We start from the raw sequence: 10,000 nt of genomic DNA, 5'->3' as shown, positions 1-10,000 counted from the left end.
GTTACGATAATTGGGAAAAGGATACAAAAATAGGAATAAAAAGAGGTAAGGAACAAATGAAGGATAAAGAAATACAAAGGAAACATTTAAAGTCTTTTAAAAACAGAAAGGAAATGAAAGAGAAATGAAATCCAAGCCAAAGCTGACATCTCTCCTCTGCCTCGTCACCCTTTAACCCTCTGACCTCCACATTTTCACCTCCTCCTTCTTCTCCTCCTCCTCCTCCTCTTCGTCACCTTTTACTATCCAGACTCTGACACCTCTGCCTCTCTCGGCTCAGGGTGAAGTTCAACAGGAGTTCAGACCGACTCTCACACAGGCTGCGTTTCACAGCCTGTAAAAAAAAGGAAAGAAAAATTGAAAATGATTCAACGCTTAAAAAAAGACTGGAAACATGTCAAGGAGGCTTTTTACTGGAAGCAAAATCAATGATACTGGACAAACCCACTCAGTATTAATACTTCCTTTTAACCCTTAGATGCATAAGTGGGTCTTTTTGGACCCGGTGAGGTGGTTTTCTTAGAGTATCTTTGTATTTACATTTTGTTATCATTTCATATTCCAGCTTTTCCTCAAAAAAACATGTTTTGGATATCACGCCATTCACATTTTAAATTGAAATGTCTTACATTTTAAGAAATTATAGATTTGTTGCTACCCCAAGCTTCCATAAGTGGGTCAAAAATGTAAAAAAAAATGTCTACAATTATAAATAGTGAACAATTACATATAAAATATTTCGAGTGTGAACCAAAAATATAATTTTTGCATTAAAACACATATTATTCTAATACACGTCCTTTTTGACCCACTTATGGAAGAGTGTAGGGTCCAGTCACTCGTGCATCTAAGGGTTAAGAAGTCTTTGGTACAAAATAATCAATTAAATGAATAAAACGTCTTAAAAGTGACAGTTTGCACAGTCTTCCAACAACGTCAAAATGTAGACAATGTTACCAAAAAGACAAGTTTATTCATGTCTTTTGTGAGAAGAAATTGCACAAAAGACATGAATATAAACCAAAATAAACATTCTTTAATGTGAAGCTTCAAAGTGAAACATTGAGTTATAACAGGATAAATTGTGTTTTCCAGCCCATTCTTTACACGTTTTTTGTTTTAAGTAAAAATGTCAAACATACTTTCAACTGACAGTAAAACAACGATCAAATGTGGACAGAATGGAAACAATTGGACTAAAAAACACCTACATTTGTGAGATGAATAAACTGTATCATGCAGAATCAAATAATGACAATGTGACGTTAATGTTTTTCTCTCTACCCTTATTTAATTCAATGTATTTCCCTTTATATAAAGTTAATTTCCCTCTCTCAGGGTTGGACCTCCCCTTCATGATGATGCCTCACCCGCTGCTTCCCATGGGCCTGCCCCCTGCATCTGTTGCCATGGCGATGTCCCAGATGAACCACCTCAACACCATCGCCAACATGGCCGCCGCCGCGCAGCAGATACACACTCACGTACACCGGGCGCCCGTCATCAAGGTGAGACACACACACACACACGTTTTTACGGACTCTGAAAAACGTTTAAATGAAAACCAAAGAGGATCCAAATATGATCCCTGTGGAACACCTCGAAAAATAGCTTTTGTTATTCTTTTAGATTAAATTCAACTGCATTGACATTGCATTAGGCTGTTAATTTTAAGTGATAAATACACACAACAACATGTACTTATGTGAATAATAAATATGAATAAATATGTATAAGAAGTTTAAAAGAAATAGCCTAAAGTATATGAAAAAGAATCCCCAAAATATGTGAAAATGTTCCGGAAACATATTTAGATTTTATTTAAATGGTCAGAAAATATGTAAAAAAAACCTCGGATAATTATGTGAAAAGTTTCTGAATTAATGTGAGAATTTTCCAAAGAAACATGTACAAAATAAAACATCTAAAAATATATGAAATCGTCCTAAAAAAAGGTTTAAATAATGGTCAGAACAAAAGGAAATAATGAAGTAAAATCATGCAAAAGATGTCAATGTCCAAACATTTTGAAAATCTTTCTATAAGGTAAAAAACGTAATGAATACGATACACTGCTGCATATTAAACTACCCAACAGTAAATCTTCAACATTGCAGTGTCTCTTAAATCCATGGTAACCCATAGAAACCTCTAATGATTTACTTCAGATCTTCACATCAATGCACTCTTTCACACCTCAACCTCTTCATATCTCACCCCTCCATATCTCACCCCTCTCTTTCTCCCCCTCTCTGCAGGAGAGAGTGTGTGACAGTCCCTCTCTCTCTCCGTCTGTCGATGAGATGAACACTCCTCTGCAGTCGCAGCCCAGCAGCTCGGCCTCCAGCTCGCCCGAAAGACTGGGTACACACACACAGAAACACACACACACACACACACACACACGCACACACACGCACACACACACACACACACACACACACACACACACACACACACACACACACACACCAGTATGACACATATACTGGGTAAAGCTGCAAGTGTTGGGATGAAGTCAAGTTTGAATGCTCCAGTGGTAAATATTTACTAGTTTTAGCGTCTTAAATGCGTCTATTTTCTCTTGAATTTACTCTTTTATATATTATGTTAAACTATTATGTTGGTGGTCAGACAAAACATTTAAGAACCTTTTATTTCTTTACTTTTTTATCATATTTTCTGAGATTTTAAGCAGGAAAAACTATCCGTGAAATACAATGGAGAAAATATAAAACTGAATATTTTGTACGTGTATACACCTTGCATGTAATCTACAATTTAAACAAACAAGTCACACCCACATATACACATGCCTCTGCAGACACAACATACATGCAGACATACACACAGACACACACACACACACACACACACACACACACACACGCAAACACACACACACACTCACTGTGCCTTTTCCTCTCAACAGGATTGGTGTCAGCTGATGCAGATGTTGCGCTGACCAACCCTGCTGCACCCATCAAGAAAATAACAAAGGACAAAGGTTGGACCACACACATAGACACAAACACTCACTCACACAAACACACAGACACACACACTGTCACACACACTCTTATATAAGTGAAGATATTCCATTACCCACCTTAATCTAAATCCTCACCCATTTGGTTTTGACAACTGACAAATTGTCCTCACTTAGAGGGATTTCCTCATCTACTGTATTTACACACACACACACACACACACACACACACACACACACACACACACACGTGCGTGCGCACACACACACACACACACACACACACACACGTCAGGATGTTCAGCCCCTTCTATTGATCACCTGTCTCTGAGCCATCAATCAGAGGATGAGGAGTGAGGAGGCACAGATAGAGGGAGATAGATGGGGGAGGAGGGGAGGCTAAGTGAAGGAGGCATGGCTAAAAGGGGTCAAGAGGTCACACACTAAAAGCATGTGAGGCCTCTCCTCCCACACGCACACACTCGGAGTGTGTTTCCATTCTTATGACACACTCTGTTTTAATTCTTCACCTGCTGCTGCAGCTCTTTAAAATCGATACAGGAATCTGCTGCTCTTAAGAGCGTGGACTTTAAAGGAATATTACACCCTTAAATATTGTAAAGAGTAGATAGGAGTCGTCTCCTTAGGCTCTCTGTGGTCTTGGAGAAAGTTGAGCGAACTCACTTTGAAAGAGACGAAAGAAAGACGGCAAAAAAAGTATAAAACATCTGAATAATGTCAGAAAAATCCCACTGACAGCATCAGTCAAGTCTGCCATTCCTGTGCTCATGGAAATACAACTCACACCTTAACCCTCCTGTTGTCTTCGGGTCAACTCGGACCCATGTACTGCTTTCATCAATCAGAACTTTTTAGTTCTGACACACACACACACACACACACACACACACAGAACAATTTGATACATTTCCCGCTCTTATGTGCCCCTCCCCCCACACGGATCACACCTGGCACACCAATACATGTTCAGTGTCTGTTCTTTGTATATTTACTGCAGTTTCTCATGTGTACCAGTACTCTGATACAACATGTACAGTTTGAAAGGGTGTTAAAAGACATTTGGTGATGATTAATGGTTTTGTGTTAATGTAATGGCAGTTAAAACGGGACCGCGAACACCAAAGTAAGGGGGGGGGACGAAGACAATAGGAAATCAAAAAGGGCATGTTTGACATAAGTGTTAAAACCTTTACAGCATAGAGACTTTTGTGAGAAAACGCTGCTTATCTACGATCTGTATTCAACATTAAATGATGTCTTAAGGATGTGCGAAGAGACTTCTAGAGCAGTGGTTCCCAACCTGGGGGGGCGCCAGGCCTCAGATGATTTAAAAAAATAATAATTTATATATATATAATTGTAACGCAATACATGATTGTCACTAAAAGCAGGGGGGGCCAGATGATTTGAGGCCAAATATCATATTTAGACTTTTTTTTATATTTATTTTTGTACATATAATTGTAAAAGAATACATGATTGTCACTAAAAGCCTACATTACAATAAAATATAAAAAATAATTGATGAATTAATTTGAATAACAATTCAAGTTAGTATTAAAGGCATACAAAGACAGAAATGTATAATTATTTCTATAGAAATGTTTCTTCTGCCGTAAAGTGTCCAAACCGGGCTTTTCTGGATAAGCGCATTTTTAAAGCATAGTCATTGTCCATGCCGGTTTCAGTTGGATTATTCGTCACAGTTGCTCCGATCAGATCGGTCTCCTCCATTTTGTAGATTATGTACGACTTTTGAATCCACATAAACACATCGGCAAAATCCGGCTTACTATGAGCACGTGTTTTAAACAGTTTAATTCCTTTGTGAATTGGTTCCACTTCCGCCGTCCTTTAATTTCGTCATACAGCGGGAATCCAAATGAATTAATCGGGGGGGAACTTCCAACAGGAGTCATGGGGGGGGCTCTTGGGAAAAAAGGTTGGGAAACCCTGTTCTAGAGAGTATGAATAAAAGACAGCAGAAACCTTCGAAAAGAATGTTTTGCAGCCTTATGCAAGTGTCCTTCATCAATGAAGCATTCCCAGATGAAGACATTGTCCTAAACATCACTACACATTGGGCTTTCTTGATGTTCGTTTTGACTGATATGCTTTCACTTCTTATGCTTTAAGCAACCTTCATATCATCTATTTTCTCTGGGGCAGTGAAGAGCCTAAGAGTTTTGTGTACTATGAGCATATTAGGGCCCCTTTAAATAAAGACACGGAGAGACAGAACGTGTTGTAATGATTCGGGGGACAGGTTAATCATGAACGAGGACAGGAAGAGAAACAAGATGGAGGAAGAGGAGGAACATGTGGAAATTGGGAAAGAACAAAGTTGTAAGGATGAAGATGACGGGGAAAAAGTGATGAAGAAAGATATGAGAGGAGAGGTGGAGCAGAGGGATGTATGGATGAAGTGGCAGATAGGGGATAGTGTGTGTGTGTGTGTGTGTGTGTGTGTGTGTGTGTGTGTGTGTGTGTGTGTGTGTGTGTGTGTGTGTGTGTGTGTGTGTGTGTGTGTGTGTGTGTGTGTGTGTGTGTGTGTGTGTGTGTGTGTGTGTTAAAGTGCATCTTAATCAGCGTTAATTTCACAGCAGAGTTAACCCAGTTGTCAGTTTGTTAGGCATTAAGGGCTGATCAGACACTGTGACGCACTTACGATTAACACACACACACTCACGATTAACACACACACACACACTCTCACACACACACACACACACACACACACACACGCAAATCAAGGATGTCTTTAATCCTTGCCAATTAGTACCACACATGATTGTCTGAATACTAACGACCCGTGTGTGTGTGTGTGTGTGTGTGTGTGTGTGTGTGTGTGTGTGTGTGTGTGTGTGTGTGTGTGTGTGTGTGTGTGTGTGTGTGTGTGTGTGTGTGTGTGTGTTTAGAGTAATTGATTTCTCTGATGTTGCTTCGTTGCTTTTTATACCTTAGTAAACATCAACATTTCATAAACGTCGCCCGGAGCTCGTGACGATATATCGCTGATGGAAACATCTCAAACATGTATTTATTTAAAACACACACACACACACACACACACACACACACACACACACACACACACACACATACTATTGAGTATTAAAGAATATATGTGTTGGATTGTGAAAAAATGTATATTTTTAAATATAAAAGTATATTGTATTTGTAACCACCTTTTCGTAAGATTTTGAGTTTTTTTTTTTTTAATGCATACTATACTATGTCATAAAAAGGTCATAGTAGCCTATATGGTATGATGAAACTACAAAATGGCAATCAGAAAAAAAACACATTGTACTGTATAGTATGTAAAAAAGTACAGTACGGTGACATTTTTCGAAAAAATGTATTAGTATGTAAAAAAAAAAAAAAAAAAAAAAAAATACTATGTACAATTAAGTATTTGTATATTAAAAACAAATTGTAATAGTATAGTATGTACAAAAAAGTCATAAATACTTATATAAATGTTTTTCTTATTATGTCATCGTTAAAAAAGGTAAATATGTAAACTATTCTCCCCAAACCCTAACTCTGTTCTCCCCCCTCAGAAGAGTCCTCTCTGGGGCCGGCGCTGCCCCCCGGGTTCCCCGCTCCCTTCCTGTTCGCTGACGGCCTCTCGTCAGTGGAGACCCTCCTCACCAACATACAGGTACTTTACACTCTTTATTAAAGGTCACCTATCGTGCAGAATCCACCTGTCTCTTCTACATCAACATGTGTCCCCTCTTCTCCATGTCTCTTCTACATCAACATGTGTCCCCTCTTCTCCATGTCTCTTCTACATCAACATGTGTCCCCTCTTCTTCATGTCTCTTCTACATCAACATGTGTCCCCTCTTCTTCATGTCTCTTCTACATCAACATGTGTCCTCTCTTCTTCATGTCTCTTCTACATCAACATGTGTCCCCTCTTCTTCATGTCTCTTCTACATCAACATGTGTCCCCTCTTCTCCATGTCTCTTCTACATCAACATGTGTCCTCTCTTCTCCATGTCTCTTCTACATCAACATGTGTCCCCTCTTCTTCATGTCTCTTCTACATCAACATGTGTCCCCTCTTCTCCATGTCTCTTCTCCATCAACATGTGTCCCCTCTTCTTCATGTCTCTTCTACATCAACATGTGTCCCCTCTTCTTCATGTCTCTTCTACATCAACATGTGTCCCCTCTTCTCCATGTCTCTTCTACATCAACATGTGTCCTCTCTTCTCCATGTCTCTTCTACATCAACATGTGTCCCCTCTTCTTCATGTCTCTTCTACATCAACATGTGTCCCCTCTTCTCCATGTCTCTTCTCCATCAACATGTGTCCCCTCTTCTTCATGTCTCTTCTACATCAACATGTGTCCCCTCTTCTCCATGTCTCTTCTACATCAACATGTGTCCTCTCTTCTCCATGTCTCTTCTACATCAACATGTGTCCCCTCTTCTTCATGTCTCTTCTACATCAACATGTGTCCCCTCTTCTCCATGTCTCTTCTACATCAACATGTGTCCCCTCTTCTCCATGTCTCTTCTACATCAACATGTGTCCCCTCTTCTCCATGTCTCTTCTACATCAGCATGTGTCCCCTCTTCTTCATGTCTCTTCTACATCAGCATGTGTCCCCTCTTCTTCATGTCTCTTCTACATCAACATGTGTCCCCTCTTCTTCATGTCTCTTCTACATCAACATGTGTCCCCTCTTATTCATGTCTCTTCTACATCAGCATGTGTCCCCTCTTCTTCATGTCTCTTCTACATCAACATGTGTCCCCTCTTCTCCATGTCTCTTCCACATCAACATGTGTCCCCTCTTCTCCATGTCTCTTCTACATCAACATGTGTCCCCTCTTCTCCATGTCTCCTCTACATCAACATGTGTCCCCTCTTCTTCATGTCTCTTCTACGTCAACATGTGTCCCCTCTTCTTCATGTCTCTTCTACATCAACATGTGTCCCCTCTTCTCCATGTCTCTTCTACATCAGCATGTGTCCCCTCTTCTTCATGTCTCTTCTACATCAGCATGTGTCCCCTCTTCTTCATGTCTCTTCTACATCAACATGTGTCCCCTCTTCTTCATGTCTCTTCTACATCAGCATGTGTCCCCTCTTCTTCATGTCTCTTCTACATCAGCATGTGTCCCCTCTTCTTCATGTCTCTTCTACATCAACATGTGTCCCCTCTTCTCCATGTCTCTTCCACATCAACATGTGTCCCCTCTTCTCCATGTCTCTTCTACATCAACATGTGTCCCCTCTTCTCCATGTCTCCTCTACATCAACATGTGTCCCCTCTTCTTCATGTCTCTTCTACGTCAACATGTGTCCCCTCTTCTTCATGTCTCTTCTACATCAACATGTGTCCCCTCTTCTTCATGTCTCTTCTACGTCAACATGTGTCCCCTCTTCTTCATGTCCCTTCTACATCAACATGTGTCCCCTCTTCTTCATGTCTCTTCTACATCAACATGTGTCCCCTCTTCTCCATGTCTCTTCTCCATCAACATGTGTCCCCTCTTCTCCATGTCTCTTCTACATCAGCATGTGTCCCCTCTTCTTCATGTCTCTTCTACATCAGCATGTGTCCCCTCTTCTTCATGTCTCTTCTACATCAACATGTGTCCCCTCTTCTTCATGTCTCTTCTACATCAACATGTGTCCCCTCTTATTCATGTCTCTTCCACATCAACATGTGTCCCCTCTCCTCCATGTCTCTTCTACATCAACATGTGTCCCCTCTTCTCCATGTCTCCTCTACATCAACATGTGTCCCCTCTTCTTCATGTCTCTTCTACGTCAACATGTGTCCCCTCTTCTTCATGTCTCTTCTACATCAACATGTGTCCCCTCTTCTTCATGTCTCTTCTACGTCAACATGTGTCCCCTCTTCTTCATGTCCCTTCTACATCAACATGTGTCCCCTCTTCTTCATGTCTCTTCTACATCAACATGTGTCCCCTCTTCTTCATGTCCCTTCTACATCAACATGTGTCCCCTCTTCTTCATGTCTCTTCTACATCAACATGTGTCCCCTCTTCTTCATGTCTCTTCTACATCAGCATGTGTCCCCTCTTCTTCATGTCTCTTCTACATCAGCATGTGTCCCCTCTTCTTCATGTCTCTTCTACATCAGTATGTGTCCCCTCTTCTTCATGTCTCTTCTACATCAACATGTGTCCCCTCTTCTTCATGTCTCTTCCACATCATCATGTGTCCCCTCTTCTCCATGTCTCTTCTACATCAACATGTGTCCCCTCTTCTCCATGTCCCTTCTACATCAACATGTGTCCCCTGTTCTCCATGTCTCCTCTACATCAACATGTGTCCCCTCTTCTTCATGTCTCTTCTACATCAACATGTGTCCCCTCTTCTCCATGTCTCTTCTACATCAACATGTGTCCCCTCCTCTTCATGTCTCTTCTACATCAACATGTGTCCCCTCTTCTTCATGTCTCTTCTACATCAACATGTGTCCCCTCTTCTTCATGTCTCTTCTACATCAACATGTGTCCCCTCTTCTTCAAGATGTGAAATAAATTCTTCTACTTAATGATTGAAAATAGAAATGTAAAATACTAAATGTGTGAAATATGTCTATTCAACCAACATAACATTATTTTAAAAAAATCAGAAATCCAAATAAGAACGAGGAAAGGTAAGTTTAATACAAGGCAACTAAAAGAAGACATTAAGACTTTAAATAAAGGGCAAAAAAAACCTTACAATTAAGATTAAATACATGGAAAAACAGTCCTTTAAAAGACGAGATCAAAAAAATGAATCCAAACTCAAATCAAAGCGGCAAAAAGTGAAATATGCAAGAGTACATTTTTGTATATTCTTAATATTAATATCAAGGTTAGTTGATACCTACTATTTTGAAATGTACTAGCATTATTGAAAATGTATAATAGTCCAATAGCACCACAAAACTGTAGTTAATGTAGAGCGTATTATTGACTGTTAATGACCTGCAGTTGTCGATCC

The 10,000-nt window shown here is 40.0% G+C and overlaps 1 protein-coding gene across 1 annotated transcript in view; it reads left to right on the top strand.

Annotated features, from left to right (window-relative positions):
* LOC117441464 (dachshund homolog 2-like) overlaps positions 1-6,677 on the top strand; it is a gene marked incomplete at its 3' end in the record, with an annotated part of 14,836 nt that extends 8,159 nt beyond the window's left edge. Inside the window, exons 3-6 of the mRNA XM_034077551.2 lie at positions 1,339-1,508; positions 2,259-2,364; positions 2,933-3,007; positions 6,577-6,677. Coding sequence (XP_033933442.1) covers positions 1,339-1,508; positions 2,259-2,364; positions 2,933-3,007; positions 6,577-6,677 — 452 coding nt within the window. The remainder of the gene's footprint in view (positions 1-1,338; positions 1,509-2,258; positions 2,365-2,932; positions 3,008-6,576) is intronic.
* Positions 6,678-10,000: the final 3,323 nt, after the last annotated feature.

The sequence above is a fragment of the Pseudochaenichthys georgianus genome, unplaced genomic scaffold (assembly GCF_902827115.2).
Source record: "Pseudochaenichthys georgianus unplaced genomic scaffold, fPseGeo1.2 scaffold_1698_arrow_ctg1, whole genome shotgun sequence".
Lineage (NCBI taxonomy): Eukaryota > Metazoa > Chordata > Actinopteri > Perciformes > Channichthyidae > Pseudochaenichthys > Pseudochaenichthys georgianus.
The sequence above is the reverse complement of the archived record's forward strand: the minus strand, read 5'-3'. Positions and strand labels throughout refer to the sequence as shown.